Genomic DNA, 25,877 nt, shown 5'->3' on the forward strand with positions numbered 1-25,877 from the left:
TTGGCAGACTACCAAAGCAGTACAGACTACTCAGCGTCAGGGCTGCCTTTGAACCTCTCTTCTTTCTCTTTCCAAAAGAAAAAAGAAAAACGGCAGATCATGGCCGACATGACAACACGCACATCAGCGCCTCTCTCTAAGCGCAAGTCAATTCTCGGAGACCTTGGCATAAAAACAGGGGGACATCCTTCTAAAACACCCGCTACAAGAACTACAGCTGCAAAAACAGCACCTACTAAACCCACAGCTGCCAAACCTTCTGTTGCCAAACCTTCTGCGACTTCAAATGGAAACACCCTTTCACCAGGGCCTGGCTTAAAGAGGGCCAATACAGTCGGAAGTGCACCGACTGCAAGAGCGACAACCACTCCCAGACCCCGACCGCTGTCATCGATTCAGAAATCACCATCCTCATCTACTAATCCATCACCACCAACTGTACAGAAATCTTCAAGTACCCTTAGCCGTACAAGCAATTCTTCTTCAGGAAGTGCGTCGAGTAAGCCTGGACGAAAAACCCCTTCGAATATTCTTTCTACTGGCTCCGCAGTGCGTTCCTCCCCAAAGTCTCCTACCACACCTCTTCCTAAACGACGCTCAGTTGTTCCTCTTGGCCCGAACTCTCCATTAGCTCGACGTTCATCTGTTGCTGCTGGAGCACCATCACAGCATGTGACAAAGCGTATGTCTACATCCAGTCTCGACTCTCTGGCAGAAGTTAAGGCACTTAAAGACACGGTAAATGAAAGAGAGCTAAAGAAAAACAACGGGTGATAAAAGCAATCTAGCCGAGCTAATTCGCCCTTATAAGCAGTTGATGCACAGGGAGGAATTACTTGAAGAGAAAGATAAGCAATTACAAGATCTTAGAGGTCGTATAGAGCAGCTCGAGAAGGAATACAGTGAGCGATTGGATCAAGAACACCCTATGTTGTCTTCTTCTTCGCATCTCATTCCATGCGATGTATCCATTGATTCAGAACATGCTATTCTAGATGTTAAGGAGGACAAGGATTCGGTGGCAATTTCTAATGATATTATTACAATGGTAAGCAGGTGATGGTTATTATGAATGTGAATGTGAATACGGACTCGGACTCGGACTCGGACTCGGATTCGGATTCGGATTCGGATGACCACAGATAAAAAGATATGACGTGACTCTAAATATATCCTGACATTAGCACGGTCAAGAAGTTTCGACTCTCAGAGAACAACTAGCCACAGCCGAAAAAGAAAATGCGCAGCTCAAGAAAGTAATTGATGAGGTATGCAGTGTATAAAGGGAACATAAATGAACAAAACTCACCCTGTCGGAACCAGGAGAAGGAAAGAAGTGTAGGGGTAGAGAGATCCCTAAGAACCAAACAAGAGCTGACAGAAAAACGACTGGAAGAAAAAGAAAAAATCCATCAAGAGATTCTGGTCAGCATAAGACTCGATCATAAAAAGACACTAGAGAATCTCAAAGGAGAACATGAGCGCCAATTTTCTCTCTTACGTGAAAGCCATCAGGTAAAATAGGTCTTCATTGCGATCACTGTAATTTCTGAAACCTGTGTTCCACAGGAAAAAGAACGCAAGACGACTGATATGCTGCGTCAAGATAAAGAAGCCTTTCTGGCCAGCAACGCAGAATCACACCAGACAGAAGTAACAATGCTGAAAGAGAGAATTAGTACACTTGAATCTACTTTGGAGGAATCTAAGAGTGTGATCAATCTTCGAAAGCTGGAGAAGCAACTAAGTGATCATCATATTGTATTCGAAGAATACAAACGTCAGTCAGAACAAGCCACGGAAGCACTTGAACGCAGATTCAGAGATGAAATGCAACAATTACAGAATGGAAGCGATGATACTGCCCAAGCATGGGTTGAGAAGAACAGAGCTGGTCAACAAGAAATTGATCGTCTTCACAGTATTCTCCAGGAACTTGGAGTAGCTCATCAGGATGACATTGCTAAACTCGAGGCAATTCATCTGACACAACTCGAGGAAGCTAAGGCCAAGAGTGATGCACAAGAGGCTGAACTTGATGGACAATCCCATCAGATTGAATCACTCCTCTTTCAAGTAGAGACACTCCAAACGGCTCTTGAGGCAGCAACACTAAGACTTGAAGAACACACAGTAAAACTTCATAACAAAGATAGCACAGAGAGTTTGAATGGTGTTCATATAAGTCAAAGGGAGAATTTACATCGATTATGTGAGGAGAAACTGCAGACACGACAGAGAGATTTGGATGAATTGCATAGTCGTATCAGTGAATTAAAAGAAATGCATGATGCCCAGCTTAACAGACTTGGACATGAAAAAGCTAAAGAACTCCAGGAGTTGCAGCGAGAGCTTGCAGGTCTTAAGGAAAAGCATCAAACTTATTCGATCACTAGTGAGGTAAGAGCTTAAAATATTTTTATATACGAGCGTGTCTATATATCGTTGTGTACATAAGGAACGAATGCAAGCTATTGCCCATCAACACACCAAAGAAATCGGTGTTATGCAAACACAATACCAAAGACTTGTGGATATTAAGGACCGTGAGTTGGAGGATTATGCCTATCGTGTTAGAGCTCTCTCGGCATCACGCCAAAAAGAACTTGATCAGTTTAGAGAGGAAAGCACTGAAAAAATTACTAAGCTAGAATATGAAATTGAAGGCTACGAGGTGAGTTTGGTTTTCCGTTGTCTTGCCTTCTTGTTGTTATACAAAGTCCATCTTTCCCATCGCCCTATTCCACCCTTAAAACTCTTCGCAATGGCAACAACGCTCTATTTATCATACTACTTTCCTTCATATTCTTATACATTCTTTACTGGATTACAAAGTATTACACAATGATGATCTGAATTCCTCGTACTATATATTCCTGTCGATGTAATGCCTTTATTCGTTTTTTATTCGTTTTTTATTCTTGTTTTTTTTTCATATTCATCATCCCTATTATCTATCTTTTACCATCCTTCTGTCTCCAAACTCTTGTATATAGTCACGCGTGAAAGAGTTCGAGCGTCAAACACAAGAGTTGAAGAAATCCCTTCACCAATGGGAAAATCAGGGAAATGCAGACCAAAATGTTATTGACAAACTCAAACACGATTGCTCTGCACATCGCGACGAAAATGACCAGCTTATCACGTAAGTTGATAATATGAACTTATATCAAATCTCACACTTCATTTAGTCTGCTTAATCAGCTACAAAGTGAGCTACATAAAGGACGAGCGTAGAGTCATAGAACTCGAAGCAAATATCTGAATAGGATACCCAACAATCTTGGAATACCTTGGAATAAATATATCCTATATATTGGCTCTCAAAGATTAAATAATCATATGATTTTATTTCCCTTTTCTTTTTACTCGTTTGTATTGTTTACATTTGTAATAGGATCACACAAAGAATTGTAGTTTTTATGTAAACCGTTGTACTTTTTTTCTTCTAAGCTATATATATTGCTACACTGTTCTTAACATTTCGCATATTAATGGTTAAACGGCTCCAAAAGACGTATTGCTCAAACCACGACACTTTACTGAAAACGTGTTTACTACATCCTTGAACTTCTTCAACGACCGAGTACTGTATGTTCATAATAATTAGTCTTCTTTTCTTTTGAAAAGTTGCATGGACTTTGTGTATACTGTACCCAATGATTCCTTTAATAAATGCAATTTTCTCGGTATCCGTTACCAAGGCAGAAGGAAAACCATCCTTAAAACCCCATATAAATAAATAAATAAAAACATTTTCTTGAAACAGTTACAATGTGTACTTACGCGAAGGAGTAAAATAGGAAGCCATTCTCTGCATGCTTGTGTGTATTTTATAGTCATTTTAAATAGAACATCTACCAATGGGCCTGAGAACGATCTCGGAACATGTCCACCAATTCCCTAGCCACATTGTTAGTATTAAAATGATATATTTTATGCAGATGTAATTTACTTACTACAAGCAGCTTTTCTATAATCTGTGGCCCCATGTTTGTCACAAGAGTGTTGACAATTGCTCCAATTTCAGTCCCTTCTTCATACTCTTGACCAACAAACTCGGCCTAAAATAAAGGTAAAATAAAATATTTTTTTTAAAGATATAGATTAGTTCACAGAAGAAAACGTCTTGTGTTTTACCCACCATAAAATTCACTGCTGCTTTAAGAGCAAGTCTCTCTTGTAAGCCCATACCAGCAATACAAAACATAAAGATGGTGTTGATTTGATCGTATGATAGTTGATAGAAAACAATTGGGCAGCGCTTCAGTACCTAGAAAACTCAACTTGTAAGTTATCTACATATTTATAAGCAGCCGTCTATAAATATTACCGCAGATAATAGGTCAAAATAGCTATCGACAACGTCGGGACTCTGCTCCATATCTAAGAGTAAATTAAAAGAAATGTTAATATATAATGCATTGAGATCGAGGTCAAGGTCTACCTTTAGGGTTTGTGATGAATTCTAGAGTACGGACGGTAAGGGATTGGAGTAATTCTCTAAGATTCTGAAAGTATGCATCTTGGCCCCCATATACTGTTATTACAAATTTAGCTGTATCGAGCCAACACGGAAAAGGTGCACTTTGGTAGCTAGCTTGAATAATCATCACAAGATCAAGAAAAGGCAGAGCAAGCACCGGGCTAACTGAGCGAACTCCTGACTCCAAAAAGAGTGAAAGGGCCTAATAAATCAAGATAAAGTTTAAAGACATTACACATGAATGGATAATACTACACACCTTCATGACTTTCTCATCGCCATTCCAGATCCCTGCAATCTCCCTTGTTAACTTTCTCATAGCATCATTGATTTGAGAAAGGCCTTCAATATCTGAGAATGCTGCTATTGACTTTCCACTAGCAAATGAATCGTAGAAAGCAAGTCTTGCCGACATAGACTGATAGTCATCATTAGGAGACTGGATACCTTTGCAGCATGCAGAAAGATATTGTATTTGGGTCAATATCATCAACCGTGCCCTTTCCTGGTCCGTTTTTGCTATCTCCAATGCTTCGGCGGCACTTTGTAAGATATTTCCAGTCAGTGTCTAAATAAACACATGAGATGTACTGAAGCAGAATACCCTAAAGTAAATTACCAGTATTGGTGTAATAGCTATTTCCATAGGCAGTACTTGGATAACATTTGCAATAGATTCTACCACTTTTTGCATCACATTTGGCTTTTATCAACATGTCAGTATCAAACCTCGATATTACCTATACAAATATGTACTGACCACTTGCCTCAATTTGAGAATGTGACATAGCATTATATATGTTCATAAGGCTATCCAGGTCATCAACTAAAGAGTTCCGACATGCGTCACATATATCAGAAAAGGCAGAAGCAGCAGATGGGGCCAATTTAGGAATACTAAGACAAGGGACAAGATAATTCATAACAGGAGCCAGAAATTGAGGATGCTTTTTTAGCCATTCAGCAAGAGAACCTAGCATCAAGACAAACATAAGTCAAACAGCTGAAAACTTCACTTTCATTTTTTTTTTACCCATAAGCAGGATTGTTGTGTTTTGTAAACGGATACTGCCATTTCTTGGAAATCTGCCAAAGACTTCAGGCCCAAAAAATCTATGGATATGTTCGTCTTCTCCTGGTGATATTTCTTCAGAAATACTCTTTAAACAGAACAGAGTAGCTTCAAGATCCTAGAGATTGATACTTCGTTAACATTGAAAAGATATTTTCTCTAAGAATAAAATATTTTAACTTACCTGACTAGCGAGAGGAATCGAGTCCCAATGGTTTATTACTGCAATAGCATGTTCCAAAAGAATAGCAAGCATTTCTCCTCGTAAAATGTAGTAAGGATTGATCATTGTATCACCCAGATCTCGTCGACAGATTCTGAACTTGTCTTTGAGGTCTATAAGTTTTATTTTTAGTCAAGTCAGAATAAACGCAAAGTGTGCTTGTATAAAGGCTCCATTTTTTTTTACCTTGTGCCCAGGAAGCCCAAACAGAGTCTTCTGGAAATGCTGCCTTTTGTTGAAGTATAGTAACAAGTTGACGATAGATAATAACAGCAGCTTCACCACACTGGCGTGTCCATATCCTTTGCTCCTCACTTGGCATTGTTTTGTCAAGCGATGCGTCATCATCACCATCAAGTGAAGGAGCATAGGAGTCATCTCGAATAGGCGCAATACCATTATCAAACAGTACTTCTTGAAGAACGTACCAAAAGTTAAGTGGAATTTCGCTGACTTCTTGATCGGCCGGAAAGTGCCCATGGAAAGCGGTCAGTTGCATAATCATGTCCATCAACAGAAGAACATCATGTCTGGGGAGTTGAACAGATATAAATTCTGCGAATGTTTCTCCAAAAGCAGTAAAAAGCTTCGCTAACGATTTACCCATTTCCTCATCTTCTTCTATAAATCGAGTTAATAAAACTAATTCGGGTCGATTTAATTAATACACATGCCTGAAATACAAGTTGTAAATTGGTTTTTCATTTCTTCGCTTGTAAAGCATTTCAGCAAGTCATCTCTAAGAGTTACATATCTAGCCCATGAAGGTTGTTGCATAGCTTCTAACAATACTTCGGTCGCAGGCTCAAACGTATCTTCTTTTGTAAGCAATCGCATCGTCTGCTGTATGATTGGATAAGAAGCCCTACCATATAGTATTACATTAGATATTATTATCTGACTATGCATCCACGCATATTTTTCTGTTACCTACTCAAATTCTATGCCGTATTGAATCCAGCTTTGAAAGCACCGAAGAGCTTTTTGCTGAGCAGTGCCGTCTGCATAAGATGTCGTAAATAATACAGATGAAAGTACAGAAAGGACAAGAGGAACAGCATCATTAAGCTCCTGTATAAGTTGTAATCTTGTAATTTCCAACAATAATTAATAACTCCGAGACAAGCTTTATTACTTTGTCGTAAGTACTTACTTTCGGTTTCCTGCAAGTTCTGTGTTTGATATCTCTTCTGGAACAAGTGTAAGAAACTCGAGTATTGCAGCGTCAATATTCTGTGTTGCAACCCCATAGACAGCACCACCTCTTCTTAGTGCATCCACAGACTCGGCTACAAAACTGTGCCAATGGTTGGGTACAGCATGAAGAGCAAAAGAGATCAACTAGAAATTGGCCAAAATAATTTGCATTTTCATTTAACAATTATCCTCACGTTAATTTGCTTGCTTATTTTGCCAAACTTACTGCCAAACATAGCTTTGTTGTGACAAGCATTGGCCCAGCACACAAGCGTACAATCCACACAAGTATCTCGTCTCGAAGCCAGTCAATTCGATCTTCTGGGAGTGTGTCCCTTGTTAAGGTTTAATCGGTAATTATGAATACTCTAATATATATTGCTTTGCCTTGGCTTCTTATCAACTCACCAATCGCGGGATATCTTCACCTGGAACGTGTGGGCACCAAAAAAGCGGCACTGGTCGGACTGCGGAGCGAAGCATAACGTTTAGTGTTTGTTACAAAAGAAAATAAGGCAATGCATACCTGTATTGAGAGTAGTTCAGGGGCAATTCCCCAAGCCTGAGGAAGACGTTGTATGGCTTGGAGTTGCTCTTGAACATCCTTGGCAGTACGTGGGTCTGTAGAGTTATAAAGCCCTTCAATGAGCTAAATTGTGGCGTCAGTCATGCGTTCATTTTCTCAAACCCCAAGAAAGCCGTATTATGGCCAACCTTTTGGACATGACCAACAGACAGTTGCTCCATGGACAATGACTACGGAACTGGGGATAATCAGTGACCGCAATAGGTTGTCTGGCTGGAGTTGGTATTCTATGAAGGCTCCAATGTAGTGGCTTAGAAATTGACGTAGCCGAACTTCTTCAACCTGAACATTCACAGCATGTCATTTCCCTCTTCAACACCACATTCAACATTTTTTTTCAAATACTCTAGATTATTAGTTTTTTTTTAAAAAGAAAGTTTAATGTGTGTCTCAGACCCTTATAATGCAGACTCTGCTTCCGTACCGATCATACTCGATAGAAAATACGAGGATAATCTCTGTGTAGAAATGCTGAATTTATTTGAAGTAAATTGACTTGAAACCTCAGGGCACATTTGGTAGTGGCTGACTTTTGTGGTCTTTGTATATAGGAGCTTCTTCCTACCAGAGAGAGCCACAACCGACGTATGGCTCTTGTTCGCAAGATAGAACGCCTTTTGAATGCAGAGTGGCTTTCACAGAATATCACAGTTCACTTGTTCGGGTAGATCTGTCATGGCATCTGACTGTGCCTCCCATACTAAATAAGCAAACCTAATCAGATCATCCGTCAATGATCTCGGTACAAGCCATTCTGATGTCGATCTTTGCATTACTACCCAGTGGAGTGGCCTTCGCAACATACGAACATTGGCCAAATTATTTCGAAAATGTAAGCTTTTTCTCTTATGAATTATTCTATCTATGGAAGGCAAGCTATGATTTTACTTATTGCAACAAGGTGGCATGCAGCAGGTTGCCTGTGTCCCAAATGCAAAGGTCCCAATTGTGCGTCTTTTTGATCCCGAATCGTAAGTCAGTCTCCATATATTCACCAACTCACTTAATACTTCCTCAGTCGCCTTGCATGTGATATCAATGTCAACAATACATTGGCTATCCAGAACACAAAGATGATCAAAACATATGTAGCAATAGATACTCGTGTCAGACCCTTTACAATGATTATCAAAAACTGGGCAAAGCAACGACTTCTTAATGATGCTGGTACGTGCGTTCTTGTGGGTACTTCCCAGAACAAAAAAAAACATTCTATTATATTCTTAATCGTATACATGTGTGTGTGTGTATTTAATATAATTATTGTAGCGCATGGTGGAACCCTCTCGACGTATACATGGACTTGTATTGTAATTAACTTTTTGCAAATGCGGCAACCACCAATTCTTCCTGTGCTTCATCAGCTAAAAAAAGATTCGAGTTCAGAGCTTTTTTTCAGTAATATTGAAAAGCTACATGGATACGGAGAAGCAAACCATGAAAGTCTAGGTGGTCTTCTATTTGCCTTTTTCCGGCGATATGCACTTGAATTTGATTATGACACCCAGGTTGTATCTGCAAGACATGGGACTTATTTGACAAAAGCAGAAAAAGGCTGGGATACTGGGCGTAATGTAACAAGCTTCTGCGTCGAAGAACCGTTTAATGTGACAAGAAATCTCGGAAATTCAGCCGACATAGAATCGGTACATGGCCTCCGTCTTGAATTCAAACGTGCTCTTGATTTAATGTTATCTGGTGCCTCATTGAGTACAATATGTGCACCTTACAAGCGGCTGACCTTTGCTGCAATACCTGACATCCAAGAAACATTAACTGAGAACTTGTCTGATAACATACCAACAGAGGCAGCAACCCCACCACTCTCGAATCCTGTTAAGAAGAAAGAGTCGAAAAACACCAATATGCTTAATACGAACACCACCCGATCTCGTTGTATAGAGAATTGCTTTGATTGTCGCCAACAGAATATAACTGACGATGTCTCCGGTCACCCAATAGTAATTTCTCCATGCGAGATAACTCAGAGACCAGATACCTTTGAAATCAATCATCATTTATCCCAACTCTCGTTAGCACCTTTCGATCCTATGTATACACCTGATCCTTCTTACAGCCCTCCGTATGCGCCAAGTACATTGCATAAACCGCGACACGCACACCAGTTCAACTGTAACTGTAATTCAAGGAGATCACCTCCAGCCATGCGATCATCCTACGATTACCAGGCAAAAGAATGGTCTGTAGAATGTATTTTGGCAAGATATAGCCAAGCACTTCCCACACACCCTCAAGACATGTGCCGACCCAGTGATTCTGAAGGTAGTAGTGACAGCCTGTCAGTAAATCGTGTCCACAAACGTAAAGAGAACCTACCCCGAGACACAAAGGCTGGTGGTTATCAAAGACATCTTTCAGCTCATCCACCCAATGGATTCAACGAATGGCCATCTATAATTTTTTCTGAACAATCACCTCTTTCAGAATCCAAAAACAATATAGACCACCGACCACGACGATGGTCAACTCAAAAAAGAAGAACTTCTCACGCTATTGAAAGAGAGCATAGTTCGGCCAAGTCCTCCATACATTCCGAACTTTCTGATAACCCCAAAGGTACTTCAAAGCTTGAAAGAGTTACAAGCAGATCTGTGGAACAATCTACAGGAGAAATACTCTCCAATAATGCTGCATCGAACAAAACCTATGTGCGGCGCGGTAGACACCATTAGTTTTTTTTTTCTTACTTTGGGTGCCCTCTAAATAAATCGGAAACCGGAGACGTTGGTGTACTCGTAAAAAAAAAACATTGAAAAAAAGAGAAAGATAATTGTGCGTAATCATTTGAGGCGTACATTTTTGTAAAGAATGGATTACCAACATGTGTGTTTTTCAGTCATATTATATCATATACAAAAGGCCTTACCCCTGGATTCTACGCTAAAGGAGCTTGAGGATGAACATCAACTGTCGTTAGATCATGCTTATGATTGTAATAGCTGATAATAAGTAAATATTTCGCCTATAACTACCATATTTCTTTATTATTGAGTGAACTATCAAACTATCGTAAAAATGAAGAAAACAACCTAAAAAGACATACAGGCTTTAAAAAGAATAGCTTATTAAAAGAGAAAGAAATTCGTGAATAGCATTAAATTCTACACTGGTCTACAAACAAATTTAAGGTTGTATTTGACGTTGGTTTTGTTTATTTATTTTTACAGTAATATATTTCCTTTATTGAACGAAATACAAACGTTCTATTATCAAGAGTGCATTTTCTTTCTCTCTTGAGCACTCATTAAATTAAGGCCACAGACATGATGTTCTTGTGGATAAACCTTTGCTTCTGAAATGTCTTGATCTTTTCCAAATAAAACATCTTGTCCAAAATCGCAACGAAGCTCTGATTTCCCTGCACGGATATTGCAGATCGTACTTGCGCGACAATCTTCGCCACACTCTGGTACCTCTGGTGCAGACTTCGTTCTATAGTTCCAGTATTGATCAAATGTGTTTGCGTCGGACTCCATTGCCACAGTGACATTATGCCACCACGCAGGGGAAAGAGGTTCTGAAATAGAATTTAGTGGTGCGATGGCAGAGTTGTATGCTTCTCTTGCAGAATATTCAATATGCCAATTCTATTTATCTTGTTTAGTATTTCTTGTAGATAATTATTAGTAGCACCAAACTTACTGGCCCATCCTCCCATGTGTCAGCTTTATCAAGGTCAGCAACATATGTAATTGAATCAACAACCTCAAACGTTTCTGAATCAATTGTGTATATTCTTTATATTTATACCATGTTAATAAAATTTATTGGGAAAGGGAAAAAATGGGTACTAGTTACCTGAATCCAGGGTTAACATCCTCGTACGGTGTGATTGAAGGTGCTACATATGCAACTGAAATTGCCTCACTAGCATTCTTTTGACTGTTTTTGTAAAATAATTGCAGCTCATCCCTAAGTGATAAAAGAAAGGCGTTGATTCGTATATTTAAATATTTACTCAAGCTGAATCGGTCAACTTTCAATTACTTACATGTGCGTATGCCCAAAGAACTGGCCAGCAATTACATGTGGTGCATATCTTTCAATAATTTGATGGTAATAGTTGGAGTAATCATGGAAGCATGTTATATCTCCTGGGGCAACATGTCCAATAATCCATACACGCTCATTCTGATCTTCAGAATCTTGCAATTGGTCGACCAGCCAAGCCAAAACTCCATTTGGATCCTACATTACAAGCAAATGTTAGTTTTCTAGAAGCTGTATATTTTCCTATAGGCTATGTTACTAACCCTTTCAATGGGATGCTCATAGAGCCACCAATTAAGAGTATAGCAAAAGTTTGTATTCAAACTGATCAATTTCAATCCATTTATCGGCCTAACAGCATAATTTGCACTATTATTCTCCACCTCTGTGTTTGTGCCATAAGACAGCCAGCCACGCCAGCTTTTTGATAAACTTTTGTAAAGCCATTGGAGATCTAGATATTTCTTTCCAGGCTCTTTTGGAAGGCTAGATGACTTTAAAGGAAATATGTTTGTAGGTGCTGCCTCATGGTTTCCAACAGCTGGGTAAAGTACAGTATTAATATGAAATGGAGAGTCGAAATGGTTATGAAGCATTGTGAACGAGGCATCTTGGATAAGTCTTGTCTTAAGAATTGGTAAAGTTGACCAAACTTCGTGAGGTGGTACATCACCAGTCAATATACCAAATTCGATATTTGGTGCAATGGTTGGGATAAAATCTAACATTGACTCAATCAATGCATAAGGGGCATCACAATTGTAGGCACCTTAAACGATCGTTAATATATAATCCACTTTGTCTTTAAATGTCCAATAAGAATAATAATGAAAATAGAAACAATTTTGTTACCCCATTTTGAAGCTGGTACTGTAATGTTGTTGTAATCTGTTGAAGAAGACCTACAGCAAATTGGCTTATCGCATGCTACTTCTGACCCAGCCTATAAGTCTGTAAGCAAAGTTTTCAAGTAACCAATAGATTTTGACTTACTTCATACTCCGGGTCAATGTGCCAATCGCTAAGTTGTAAGACAGTAAAGGTCTTGCCAACCGATGGCTTCTGAAATGACATTTTCGGTTTTGGTTTCGGGAATATGACGTTGTAAGGTTCAACAGCTGAGATATCCCATGAGTTCACTTTGGCGTTCGAGAAATCTGTGTGACCTTACCTGGGTATGGGCATGAATTTACCACTGCGGCACACATTAAACGACCATCTCGACCAGAAATGTCCATAGTCTAATAAATATCAAAGGATTAGCTAAAGAGCTACTCATATTATATTTTTAATATTACCTTTAGCACCTGTCGTAGAATTGGGGCTTGTTCTTCGATTGCACCTTTGCACTAGAGATTAAAGCGAAAAAGAAAATTAAAAAGAAGAAAAGGTATAGATAATGAATTTCCTATCGACTTACAACGTCTGGATGAACTTTTTTTGTCCGAACGCAGGCATTTATAAGACTTGATACCATTAACTTTTCGGAAACAAAAGAAAGATTCTTGAGCATTTGTAAAAGTGAAATGCATGCATTGCAGGAAGAGGCCGAGTCGGCATTAATCCATTCGTCTGTTGCATGATCTAGCTGTTGTTGTACTGTATTTGGCGTATTGAAAGGAGTTTGGTATAGAGGATTGGCATGAGCAAGAATTAAGGATGCCAATGAGGCAAGCAATATATAATTTCGGCGCATGATCAAAACTAAAAACCAATCTCCTGAACCGATCGTCTTTTTATCTATGCTGAATCATAACTGAGAGGTGACGTAGACTTCTTTGTACTTTTTTGTAGACACTGGATTGTTTCTCAGCGTTCTTCTTATCAGATTATGCCAAAACGTCTTTAATTATCCCGTTGCTTGTTTTGGTCACATGCCACAAGGCACAACTCAGAAAAAATTAAGGTCTACTATCAATAAATATCATCTTTAAATATATAAATATAAATATTGAAAATGCTTTAATGGTTTGATTATAGATAGTTATTATTAAGTTCTGCGGATATAACGAGAGCACTTATCCACGCCATCGAGTTCTTCAATCATTTCGATAACTAGTGGGTGGGAGAATCCGTAATATTCGGGACCAGAAATTGCATTTGTAGAATCTTTTTGACGTATCAGATTAGCTTGTTTGATCACCAGAGACCATGCTCCAGTGGGTGTTTGACCGGATATTTCATGAGAAGGGGCATCAGCAGCACGAATGGTGAACTACATTCAAGTGTTAATAATATCTTTCTATTGTATAAACAAATCATACCAAAGGTGCATTATCCTGCTCTTTAACGGTACAGGTGTATGTGGTCTGGCTATCAGGGTTTACCATGCTCATGTATGTTCTTATTATTCCCATATACCATTCTTAGTGACATTAATATATTCCGGTTATAGTTTACCCTTTACCTTTCGACACTATATCCAAGCGGGTAAATGTATCTGTCGTTATGAAAGGCAGGTTGATTTATCATAATGGTGCCTAGATTTAAAACCTTCAAAGATGCAAAACTAAAGGGGAAAATAACATTGCCCTCTGAATCCCTTGGTATCTCCTGTCGTTTTCTTGACGCTGAATTTCTCTTTGGCTGCAAAACCATATCATCTGTATAGCCTTTAATGAGAAAACAGTTTGACCAGGGTTTTATAAATCAGTTATCCTTCATACCAAACATCTCCTCATCTTCATTTTCATCCAATTGGTCTTCTTCTTCGTTTTTTTCTGCATCTTCGTCGTCTTCTCCAGCATCATCCTCGTCTCCAATCGGACTGGCATCCATCGCGTCACCCTTACCCTTGGATTTGTGCAAAAGGCGTCTAAACAATACATAAGCATCGTATCTTCAATATATTGACTTTACCTATTCTCTCTCTGGAGGGCTTGAATTCTACGATTAGCTTTATCTATGGTGAGCTGTGCTGATCTTTGTTTCTAAGCATAGAAGATCGTTACTATTATTAATAAAGAGTCAAGGTACATGTCAAACTCTTGAGATTTTAGTAAAATCTAATAATACCGCGATGAATTCGATCATTTTTCTCTTTAAGCTTCTGTATTTTCGCATGCGATCATCGTTCCATTGGTTATCTGATTGTGATTCCGCATCAACGGCTGCATGTTTGGTAATCATAGTACTTGATCTAGAATTGTTGCTTTGACTTATGCGTGTCATTTGTACGGAATGCAACTTGTTTTTGTTACGTATCAAATTCACGGAGTGTAAATTATCCAAGTGTATCCAACGTTCTGAGACATTTTAAAGCTTGGACAAAAGGTTGGACAGTTTTGAATTTCTGATTTTGGTACCAATTTCATAGTGTAAATTCTACTATTTATTCACCAATTCTGAACATACTTTTCGTGAATTTGTGCATAAATACTCACATATAGAATGGTTTCAAAAGTTTAAAAAAGTCGACATCTATTTATTAGACTAGAGTCTGTAAGCTCAAAAATTATATTGAGTATGGAATGGTGAAAAAGTATTAAAATAAAGGTTCATCATGCCGGCTCGGGACGATCTTTACAGCTCATTATGTCCGGGCCGAGTTAGACTTACTCTCAATTACCATAAGCACATCAAACCAGCCCGGGGTTGTTAGCCATAGAGGGTATGGGGTAGTCTAGGACGAGTTTATGACTTGTGTATGTAACATCAAGTCCATAAAGACCGTCGCTTCAATATATAATTAAACTCATACTTGTACAATAATAATAAAGTGTATAGCATAGTCCTTTTAATCCGTATGCTTTTACTTTTAAAGAATATATAATTGGCATACACACTTTATATAAAATTGTGTCAAAGCATAAGATATTTATTCGATAAATTACAATCAACGTATGGGTTTATTTTAAAGTTGAAATATATATCAATATATTTGCCCGTGAAGTTACCAAAGAAGTTTTTTTTTGGCTTTCATTAACTTCCATTGTTTAAGTACTAAATAACTCTATATATCATAGTTTAATAGAAAAAAGTATTTTGGGCATATTGAGTGATTATTTGTGTTGAATGAATACTTCCCACTCGTTCCCCATCATCACCTGGGTGGGCATGTTGTAATTCTATCAAATCAATAATCACTATTCCAACTCAAGTTATCAACGCTATTCCAATATTACGGTTTATCTTAGACAATAATATCTTTCTGGTACGAAATAGGTACATTTAATTTCTTCTCATACTGTTATGTACTTGAAGAACAACATATACTTTTTGAGAAGAATCAGATCTATATTTTGTATGCCAGTTTCAACTGTGTATTCTAAAGAAGCCATATGTATTATGAGAGAATCTACAATATCGGCTGGATTCAATAATAATAATAATAATAATGGAAACCAGGATTAAAAAAAATACCAACTCTGGTGTCTTGTTTTTGTGAATATTTATGCTTTGAGTTAAAAGTTGTATAGTAATTTTTGCATGGTCTGTGATGTTTTAGTAGAGCTGTCAATAGCTCTATATCTGAAAAGACCATTCTTCAGGAATAGATTATATAAAATAAATTATAATTGGTAAGAGAGGTAGCGCTACCCGCTAAATAATGACTATATTTTTTTTCTCTAGTCAGGATAATATAAAGCCAAAGTAGATATTACGGCAGAGATCTTGGACATTTTATAGCTTGGTATCTCATTGGTAAAAAGAAACTCTGACTTTATAACAAGTTTAACCCATTGTTCTCAATCAGACTGAAAAAATATATTTTAATAAAGGAAATTGTAAATACACTTAAATTAAACAATTGTAAGCTGTATTTTTGCGACAGTACAACTTTCTTTAATACAGTTAATCCACATTTGATTAATTTTAGACCTCTTTAAAAAATTGGTCCAATAAATATAAAATTGCTGGGAGGCATTGGTTAGTGATATAAGACTGTTACCTAAAAGAGTAAAAAAAAAGTCTTTTTAATTAAAGTATTCTTAGTTTCTTTGCTATATATATATAAGTTCACTCGAAATACCTTATACTGTTGATTATGTAAGGAGATATGATGCATTCGAGAATATATATATCAATTATCTTTGATTAATCCATATTCGCAGTGCATAATATTTATATCACGTGCTCAAAGATACATACAAAGTTTAAATTTCACGCCGCTTACTTTATTTTTCACGTATAAAAAATGCGATTAATAAATGTTAATCTTGCTTCCACATGAATCATGTATCGCCAAAAATTATTTACTAGTGAGAATGATCTCAGAAAACCTTTTGTTCCAACAAAACGAGTTGATCTCTGCTCCTTTAAAAGTCAAGAAGAGTTGTATAAGCTTATAGAAAAGCAATGCACCGAAGACGGATTACCACTTGTCATTGCTAATGTTGACTGTCATCCCAAATGGAAGGCCGATTTGCTTAGCCTAGATCATCTCAAGAAGTTTCATGGAGATTCTGGTAGGAATCTTAGCCACTGCTATACTTTTTAGCTTTAATCCTCACTATAAAAACAGTTCTTGATTTATATTCTATGCGAACGAGATCAATCGACAATAAGCGTACAATGAAAGAGTATATTGAAGCACTCCAATGGTCGGCTAAGAATTTAGACATCAATTCAAACCAAAAGCCTCACAAAAAGGACTGTATAAAAAGTGTAAGGCGTCAAAGCTCACAACGACTGCAAAAGACGCGACAGGTGCCAGATCCATGTTTACTAGAGCCACTAGTCGACGCATCTATAGACCCTACTCAAAACTCTCTTTCTTCTGTCAAAACATCTACTTCGTCCGCTAATAATACAACAGATAATGGAAATATCGAGACTTTTACGAAAATTACCCTAGAGATTGACCAAATAGACAGCCCTGATCTACCGGAACTCTCCTCTACAATCATCTCTCCTGTCGAAAAAGAAAAAGAAGTAACTGTTAATACTGAAAATCCAAGCAATAACAGTGATATCGTCCAGCATACCGAGCTACAAACCCCCACATATTCGATATCCCATTCTTCTATGGCTACCCCTCCCGCCGATGACATCAAAGATACTAAACATGAATTGATTGATGAGGAAACTTCTAATTTATCAGCAGCAGAAATCAAACGCAAAACTAACACATCATTACTATACGGAAAAGACATATCTTGTCCTACGGAGTATAAGGATGTTCTTGAAACAATTCTTCCAGAATATTTACTTTCACTTGGAAGCTGCGATTTGTTTAACTGTTTACCGGAAGACATGCAGGCAGAAAATCTTATGTGTTATCTTGGAAGCAGTGGTACTGGCACGGCTATTCATAGAGATCTCTGTGGTACTTTTGGTCATAACCTTATGACATATGGTGACGATGGTGCTTACTCAGAATGGCTCATAGTTGAAGATCGTTTTCGAGATCAACTCACCAAAGTCCTGCATTCTCCGGACAGCAAACGCTCAAAAGACAATGATGATCACTCATATAACATGACTGACCAAACCAGTTCATTCGTTGAAAGCGATCAAGCATGGGTGAACTTGAAAACACTTAGAAATGCTAATATCAAGACTCATGTCATTTTGCAAAAACCTGGGGATCTAGTACTTATCCCTAGTCTTTGCTACCACCAAGTACGTAATCATGGAATTTCTATGAAGGTCGCGTGGAACAGAGTTACACCACAAACTTTGGAGCTTGCTTTGAAATTTCAACTTCCAATTTATCAAACGTAGGTTGACTTTTATATCCGTTCAAAACGTGATGTGTATTGTATATATAACAGATCATTATTCTGCTCAGAATTGCGCGCCCAGAAACCTACCGGTGTAAATCAATCATTCACTTGACTCTCGAAAGGTGGTTGGATATAATCAAGCCATTTTCACAGAAAAGAGGGGGATCAGATGTTCAAGACTTCTTCTCTATTCCACTATTCGAAAGGGGTATTGATGTATTTGTCATGGAATGTAGAATCATGTTGCATTTATATAGCGAGATGATTCGACCTGAGATTATTGAACCCATTCCTTCTGAGGATATTCGAGAATCAATCTGCAAACCTACAAAAGACGTCAAGCCACACACTCTGAAATGTGATTTCTGTCACTGCGATATTTTCTTACGATTCTATCACTGCGATAACTGTCTGGACAAGGAAGGAAAATGTGAAGGATATGATATATGCCTTGAGTGCTACTCACAAGGCAGGACTTGTCAACATATGGATGAATTAGTTATGCAGCGAACAAGTCTTAGTCTCGAAAACTGCATTACTCTTTATAATTCATTTATTAAGACAATTAATAGTATCCTGAAAGATACGAGTCTTACACCTCTATTTTATAGTAATCTTGAGCAGAAGATGTACGTATTGTTTTTAAAAAAAAACAAATGTCTTTACTAATAAGTACTTTACACGTCAACAAAACTTTTGTAGTTTTTACAGGGAAAACAACCAATACTCTCTGGCAACCACATGTCTCCGTATACAAAACTATAGAAAGAAGAAAGGAGTGGGTTTCTATAACAACGAATGAGTTATATTGTTGTGATTGGTTTTGAGCTGACTTTTTTTTTTGTTTAATAGATATTGGCGAATCATTTTGTGTGTGGACACTGTAGTTCTGTTACGACTACGTCCGAATTGTATGGCTCAAAGGGAATTGAGCTTCGCGGGCTATTTGGTAGGGAGCCATGCTATAAGCTCGAGTATAAACAAAATGGAGAAAATATATACACCTGTGATGAGTGTGTTAAACACTGCCATGGATGTCGCCCCGTCTCTGTTAAACCAAAAAAAGCTCAAGAAATGGTATACTATATTCCGCCTTTTTATGATCCACGAAATTGGGGTGGTGTAACTGATAAAGGAGTATACCAAGTAAGTTATTGTTTATACCTGAAATATTGAATGTTAATCCAAAACAACACAAATAACAACAACATAGTCATGTTATTGGCCGTCCAGAGAAATAAGTGTATGTTATGTACTTGCTGTTAATGAGAATAATATATTAACTTTTGTAGTACATAGACTATTTCCGAAACAAAAAGAGACGCAACAGAGCAAATTCACAGATGCCTTGATCTTGCTTTGCTAGACGACGAATGTCTTCAAGAAGAATTCAAAGGTCGGATTGTAGGATCGCTCCTAAAAAACATGCGCCCTAAAACTGTAAAACGTATACAAAATGATGATATCGATGAGCTGATCCAAGTTGCTACAAGCAGCGCTTCGTCTTGGGCTACTTTCATACAGACGAATATTAATAAGAGAAAGAACTTTGAAGACGGACCTGATAAATTTACTTCCAACAAAAAGCAAAAATTTTGGGATCAAGCTGACGAGTTGTTTGATATGAAAAAAGTAACTATACATATACCAATCTATTCAGTTCACAGACAAAAGAAAATAGCCAAAAAACAAGTCTAATAAGAACAATTTGTATGGTGTATTTAAAAAAGTATACATATAATTATATTCAAGTGCACTGCTTAATGAATAAATGAGATTGTCTATTTCAATTCGAGTTTTACTATTTGACACCCAGTACATTTTTGGGTATGGAAATACTGTTAAGATTTAATATTTAATAATAATTGTTGCTCTAAAACATATTAGATCCATCGAGTAAACAGTAAAAATATGGTAATTGTAGCTTAACATAAATTCTTAGCTATTACAAAGGGTACTTTGAATAATTGGCAAGAACAGGCAATAGGTAATACTGTTGGCTGAGTTCACTACGATCCTTTGATCTTCTTTTAGCTGTCTACAATATCTAGAAGCTACAAATATATGTGATGGTAAGGATCATAAACTAGGCGTGTGTGCGAATCTTTTCACTATCTTCGTGCTTTCTGCCAAGTACAGGGAGTTTCACTCTCAAAAAAGCTCGCTTTACCCGTATTTGCATGTATTTACAGAATATTAAATACATCTAACAAAAATATGAGCAACGAATTTCACTTGCGCAGTTTATACATTGGTAAGTAACAAAATCTGATAACTTATATATCTAAACAGCTATATACAAGTTGAGAGATACACTATATTTAAGCATTATAGAGGAAAAGATTTGAGCTATTTATCTGCTTAGATGTTTGCACTTGTACTTTTAGTCTCTGGCGTAAAATCCGAGTAAGCTCAATTATAAAGCTTATTAGACCCTTTCAAAGCTGTTTCTTTGCTATGTTGAGGATACCCACGAGTAGTTCTAAGTTTGATAAATATATTCCAGGCTTTAGTTGACTTTAAACTTTTATAGGGTCAATTATAGACCTGTTTATTTATTTTTTGTAATTATTGAGTAAGAGTAAGAGTAAGAAAAACAGAATTAAATACCAAGACTTATCAGTGTCCAATATAGAAAGAAAAAATATACACACAAACCAGAAAAATTCGTGAGTAAAGCAAGAAGTAACGGGGTTTAAACGTAGGGCCTGCTACGTAAATTCATTGGAAATAACCAGCATCCGAGCTATCTATCTTTAAATTTGAAGCTCTGAGCAGCCAATGGAATAGCATGCTTGTTGCTCCTCTTCTGTAAATGAACTTTGGTATAAAAGGCCAAGCAAATATAGAGAAAATCATCACAGATATCTTAACAAAAACATAATGTCCGATCTTATTTCGCAACTTCTTGAGAATCATTCTTTGCAGAGGAATGCTACAATAATACCGCACAGAATTAATAGCCGGACCTCAACTCAAACCTCACCTCACCATTCAAAGAAACTTCCCACGTATCCATCGTATTTGAAGAATACTGTGTATGCTGCGCTAGTAAAAGAACAATACGAGCACCAGAAAATCAAACGCGATAGGACAAAGACTTCTGGTATAATCTCTACATTCCGATTTAAGGAATCCGATGACAATCCGCTCGATGACATGTGTCTAGCTCTACCGTCATCATGGAATCAATTAGATAAATCTTTTAATATTCAGATACGCAAGAACTCGCTGGACCTTTTTTACACCGGTAAGTGACTATCATAATGAAAATGATTTATTTGTAGGTATTTAAGATTAAAAGAAACATGTACTACAGGACCAGGAGAGAATGATAGGGACGCTGCTAGTGTGCGCTCTAACTACGCAATACCGCCTCAATGTGGAGTATATTACTACGAGGCGAAGATTCTTTCGAAGGGTGAAAATGGGTTTATTGGCATTGGATTCTCTAGCTCGGGGAATGATCTTGATCGTTTACCAGGTAGACTTAATACTCTACATATTTCTCTCTTAAAAAAATACTATTCAATATATATATATATACAGAAACTAAAGAACTGATTATTATTATTCTATATTGAACATAAATAGGCTGGGATGAAAATTCATGGGGATATCATGGAGATGATGGGTTTTGTTTTTCTGGCTCTGGGAGTGGTGTAGCATATGGACCCTACTTTACAACTGGAGATGTGATTGGTTGCTGTATGGACTTTTCGAATAATACAATATTCTACACCAAAAACGGTACGCTCCTGAATACTGCCTTTAAAGATGTTAAGCCAGCATTCAAATTATATCCAAATATCGGTCTACGAACACCTGGGGAACATGTCTTGACAAACTTTGGTGAAGAACCGTTTGTGTTTGATATTGACAGATATGTTGCGGTATGCTTGTGGAGCTTTATAAACAATATGTTTTACTGTTATTAAACAAATGGTACTGTTTGGGTTAAATAGGATCAAAAACTAAAAATCTGGAAAGAGGTTACAAGTGAGCCGCACAGAATGCAGGCCCCTAATATTACTTCACCAAAATACAAGATAATTGCAGATCCTAATTCAAATGAGACGCAAGATAATCAAAATGGCCATAAGCAAATCATGGAGCAATTGATAATCCCATACCTTATGCATCAAGGATATACTCAGACTGCTAAGTCAGTTATCAAATCTACTGAAGATGTCATGAGAACAAGCTCAGCCTCCATACATGCTCTACCATACGATATAAGCAATGATGGAGAAGTGACTTCTTTGTACAGCGATGAAATCAAGAAGATGGAAGAACGTCATGGTAAGAGTTGTAATGATCAAATAAACAAAAAGATGAAAACTTTACTTACGTTTAACAACAGTAATCAAGGCCGCTGTTTTAGATGGAAATATCGACCTAGCTATAAGAATAATTCAACAGTTGTTTCCCAATATGATCAAAGATGAAAGCCAATCATCAATTGTATTTGAGTTAAAGTGCCAAAAGTTTATTGAGATGATGAAGTCGTACAGTGAGCAAATAAATAGGTATATTGACTACAGTATTATATTCTGTTCCAGTGTCATAATACAATAATGATGTTTTAGAGCCAATCAGACAGAGGAGCCTTTATCACATCTCCTGGTATCTCACAAAAATGAAGACAGCCATATGGACGAAATTGATTCCAAAGCATCACTCCTAAAAGATTATGTGTGTGAAGATATGGAAATAGACGAAGATTTTGAGGATAGAACACATGTGCCTTCGAAAAGAGCCAATAGTGGAATTATTATTGACAAAGCTATTGGTCAAGGTTCAGGTATAGAATCAGGATCTCAAGCTAAATCCTTGTCGAAAATCCCATGTCTTGAAGATTTGATACAGGATATAATGCGTTATGGAGAAAAACTTCAGGATGAATATCGATATACTATGACCTCTGAGCAAAGAGCAAAATTGACTGTAAGTCGCAAGGCCTAAAACACAATTTTCAAAAACATGATATTGATATTATTCTAGAAAATATTTGCATTACTTGCATACAACGACCCTATTGAAAGCCCATTGGCTTATATTATGGATAAATCCAACAGAGATGTACTCGCTTCCAAGCTAAACACCGCCTTGTGTGGTAAGTTATATATATATATATAATGAGTGCTTGAGCTAATAAATAATTTGTTATTCATAGTTTGTCAGCAGCAGCGTGCAACTACTTCTCTTGAGTCTATATATAAGCAGGCCATCTTGACAAACAAAGAGCTTGTATGGAGTGGAAATGCCAAATCCTCATTGATAAATATCAACCAGTATCTAAAATCAGAATATTGACCGGGTTTTGTATAGGATAAAAATCTTCTAGAGCTAGATAACTTCTTCTTATTGCCAAATATCAGACTCTAAAGTTATCGATTCAAATCTTAGAATGCTGAGAGTGTTTGTAAACATGAATGGTAGACTTTTTTTTGAAGGAAAAAAAAAGTACAAATTCTTACCGTGATGTCTTGAATATTTGCTTGATATAGCTTTACTTTATCTTATTTTGATTATGAAAAATAGAAAGTAGAAAACAAAAACTGAGCAACAAAGTAAAAAAAAACTTTACAAAAAACATAATCCAAGATAAAGAGCTATACAGGACACTCCAAGGTCAAGATGCCATCATTAATACTCAGGTTAATCAGACGTTTGTTATCATTTTCTATTTAAAACGATATAAACATCATCAGTAGTTCAGCAGCAATCTTAAGTCCACGATGTCTCTAAAATGAAAGACAGTGTTTCATTTTAAGGTATAATATTTTGAGATAGTAAGCTAGATAGGTATTCTATTACACCCACAGGCATATATATACAGCAAAAAATATATTAGTGGTGTTAGACTGTATGTGTAAAAGTATACAATCAACATGGTACTTTTTGTACTTGGCTCAAAACATTATCCCGTCTTGTATTAAAAACTCTTTACCATATCAAAATTTGGGTTTTATGAGCCGGTTTATTAATAGCTTTCAATTCTTTTGGTGCACTTGGTTCACGCCACAGTTCATTACCATAAAGGTGACCAACAGGATTTTGCGTATAGCTTTGAATTTCGAAAATAATAGTATTGGACTAAGAGCCTTTTAACCGCGTAGAAAGATTCTACGTCCTAGAAAATGATGATAAATTGCCACAAGTGCATATAGATATTAAAGCAACTATTAGAAAAATAAGAATTATAGATCTTTAGGGACCAGATACAGGTTTTCCACTCCAAAAGTTTCATTTTCATTTCCCAAGTTTGAAATGGCAAAATCAAAGTAGCGATTTTACACTCCATTAGTGTGTACAGACGAAAAAGGTCAAAATAAAGTCCAACCGATTCTGACTGGCTTGGCTTCTTCCATTGACAATTGGATCAAGAAGAGTATCATGCTTTTGATACAAGAAGTATACCACATATTGCAATACCTGGAAAAACTCTGTAATAAAATGTTTTCAATTGATGGAAGATATGGTATTATGAACACTTGATTTTATCTAAAATGCACCCGAACTTTATTTTGAGCTTTTTTTTGAACTTTTTTGAGCTTTTTAGTCTGTCCACACAAAATGAAAGATCGCACTCCCACATAAGAAAGCACCGATTTAAAATATTGGATATATAATTCCGAATAAATCATACATCAAATTCATTATGCTCTATACTCTCAAGAAGATGACAAAATACGATGAAATTTTGGCGTTTTATAGGTAAATACATACAGATATATTGTAGAATAAAAAGAAAAAGAAAGTCTAGCATATGGGTAATTACTACGAGCTTTGATCACTGCCGTGCCTCTATCAGGAATACTTGCTTACAAGAGTATGGATAACATTTGGGACTAAAAAATTTCATTCGTGAAAAATACCTATGTGCTTTGAAATATTAGCTGGAGTATTATTGGCTTTATAGAGCCAAAAAGAATGCCTTCACTCTCAAACTCTAAAAATTCACGTTTAGGTGAAAAAACTACTGTCTTTTTTTTACAAGAAAATTGACAACATTGGTGGTTGAGTTTAAGGAAAAGGTACTAGTAGAAGAAATGCAACAAATATTATGAAAATGTGGTTTATCACTAATTTCTTAAGTTGAAATATATATAGTGAATACATATAGCAAATTATATACGAGTATTATTTTTCCTGTTTTTAAAAGGTGCTTAAATGATACGCACTATGTGTGTGCTGATAAAAAAATATAGTTGTGGGATGATAAAAAAAAAGAACCGATCAAATGATACAAGTAGAGCAACAATTCAAACAATCGTGCGTTAAATGTTTATGTAGTCATGTATGTATATAATTATATGCATTACATTATGTCAGTCATTAGAGTTTCACAATATACCCCAAAAAAGCTGTATGTTTTATACTTCTTTACTGACTCAAATCGACTCAAATGATAATATGATACACATAATCCCCCACTCACTCACATGTGTTTGTGTGTTTATTCATGTGTTGAGATACAATATTATATATTTATGAGACTTATAAATGTATATGTTATATCAATTATCTTTTTTGGCGTTCTATATGTAATTTACGGAGTTTTAAAACTAAGAAAAAGGCCAAATTTGTAGCAAATTTAAACCATGAAAAAGTGTAACAATCATTGTGGT

At 36.8% G+C, this 25,877-nt stretch overlaps 7 protein-coding genes across 7 annotated transcripts; 4 read left to right on the forward strand and 3 right to left on the reverse strand.

Moving 5' to 3' along the window:
* Positions 1-3,332: 3,332 nt before the first annotated feature.
* Positions 3,333-7,754, reverse strand: PHYBLDRAFT_187721 (hypothetical protein). Its single transcript, XM_018439416.1, has 20 exons — positions 7,693-7,754; positions 7,505-7,627; positions 7,387-7,445; positions 7,205-7,313; positions 6,935-7,122; positions 6,716-6,868; positions 6,452-6,646; positions 5,968-6,311; positions 5,743-5,894; positions 5,520-5,676; positions 5,233-5,459; positions 5,106-5,189; positions 4,746-5,054; positions 4,448-4,688; positions 4,334-4,386; positions 4,145-4,273; positions 3,960-4,064; positions 3,787-3,903; positions 3,657-3,721; positions 3,333-3,589 (listed from the first exon to the last, which is right to left on the reverse strand). Exons 1-20 carry the CDS (start codon positions 7,723-7,725, stop codon positions 3,499-3,501), a joined length of 2,934 nt encoding a protein of 977 aa, XP_018289266.1. The 5' UTR covers positions 7,726-7,754; the 3' UTR covers positions 3,333-3,498.
* A 150-nt stretch (positions 7,755-7,904) lies between these two features.
* PHYBLDRAFT_126028 (hypothetical protein) lies at positions 7,905-9,246 on the forward strand (the record flags this gene model as incomplete). Its single annotated transcript, XM_018429072.1, has 6 exons — positions 7,905-8,050; positions 8,116-8,228; positions 8,287-8,396; positions 8,466-8,535; positions 8,583-8,731; positions 8,834-9,246. Coding segments are annotated over exons 1-6 (960 nt in total), but the record flags the coding sequence as incomplete, so codon positions are not given.
* A 394-nt stretch (positions 9,247-9,640) lies between these two features.
* Positions 9,641-10,322, forward strand: PHYBLDRAFT_159383 (hypothetical protein). The gene has a single exon (XM_018433978.1). The coding sequence runs from the start codon at positions 9,730-9,732 to the stop codon at positions 10,255-10,257; it is 528 nt and encodes a 175-aa protein (XP_018289268.1). The 5' UTR covers positions 9,641-9,729; the 3' UTR covers positions 10,258-10,322.
* A 601-nt stretch (positions 10,323-10,923) lies between these two features.
* Positions 10,924-13,160, reverse strand: PHYBLDRAFT_97384 (hypothetical protein; the record flags this gene model as incomplete). Its single annotated transcript, XM_018444020.1, has 10 exons — positions 10,924-11,172; positions 11,228-11,321; positions 11,384-11,497; positions 11,577-11,773; positions 11,839-12,344; positions 12,428-12,518; positions 12,569-12,693; positions 12,747-12,816; positions 12,874-12,924; positions 12,996-13,160. Coding segments are annotated over 10 exons (1,662 nt in total), but the record flags the coding sequence as incomplete, so codon positions are not given.
* A 405-nt stretch (positions 13,161-13,565) lies between these two features.
* On the reverse strand, positions 13,566-14,704 carry PHYBLDRAFT_147734 (hypothetical protein; the record flags this gene model as incomplete). The annotated part of the gene is made up of 6 exons (XM_018431938.1): positions 13,566-13,790; positions 13,840-13,918; positions 13,983-14,187; positions 14,242-14,390; positions 14,435-14,505; positions 14,591-14,704. 6 exons carry the CDS (start codon positions 14,702-14,704, stop codon positions 13,566-13,568), a joined length of 843 nt encoding a protein of 280 aa, XP_018289270.1.
* A 2,047-nt stretch (positions 14,705-16,751) lies between these two features.
* PHYBLDRAFT_182178 (Zn(2)-C6 fungal-specific transcription factor) lies at positions 16,752-20,007 on the forward strand (the record flags this gene model as incomplete). The annotated part of the gene is made up of 6 exons (XM_018438583.1): positions 16,752-16,983; positions 17,040-18,237; positions 18,309-18,872; positions 19,131-19,389; positions 19,543-19,875; positions 19,996-20,007. 6 exons carry the CDS (start codon positions 16,752-16,754, stop codon positions 20,005-20,007), a joined length of 2,598 nt encoding a protein of 865 aa, XP_018289271.1.
* Positions 20,008-21,115: 1,108 nt separating this feature from the next.
* On the forward strand, positions 21,116-23,559 carry PHYBLDRAFT_187725 (hypothetical protein; the record flags this gene model as incomplete). The annotated part of the gene is made up of 8 exons (XM_018439417.1): positions 21,116-21,493; positions 21,563-21,727; positions 21,838-22,136; positions 22,209-22,545; positions 22,607-22,772; positions 22,833-23,190; positions 23,248-23,359; positions 23,420-23,559. The coding sequence occupies exons 1-8, from the start codon at positions 21,127-21,129 to the stop codon at positions 23,557-23,559; spliced, it is 1,944 nt and encodes a 647-aa protein (XP_018289272.1). The 5' UTR covers positions 21,116-21,126.
* Between the last annotated feature and the right edge of the window lie 2,318 nt (positions 23,560-25,877).

The sequence above is a fragment of the Phycomyces blakesleeanus genome (assembly GCF_001638985.1).
Source record: "Phycomyces blakesleeanus NRRL 1555(-) unplaced genomic scaffold PHYBLscaffold_16, whole genome shotgun sequence".
NCBI lineage: Eukaryota > Fungi > Mucoromycota > Mucoromycetes > Mucorales > Phycomycetaceae > Phycomyces > Phycomyces blakesleeanus.

What these genes read in the sequence shown, in the direction of transcription:
- PHYBLDRAFT_187721 (XM_018439416.1), bottom strand. Translation starts at nt 7,725, where the DNA reads ATGGAGCAACTGTCTGTTGGTCATGTCCAAAAG. An exon ending in CTGTTGGTCATGTCCAAAAG is followed by an intron (nt 7,628 to 7,692) that starts GTTGGCCATAAT and finishes GCCACAATTTAG; the next exon opens with CTCATTGAAGGGCTTTATAA. An exon ending in TTGGGCTTCCTGGGCACAAG is followed by an intron (nt 5,895 to 5,967) that starts GTAAAAAAAAAT and finishes TAAAACTTATAG; the next exon opens with ACCTCAAAGACAAGTTCAGA.
- PHYBLDRAFT_159383 (XM_018433978.1), top strand. Translation starts at nt 9,730, where the DNA reads ATGCGATCATCCTACGATTACCAGGCAAAAGAATGGTCTGTAGAATGT.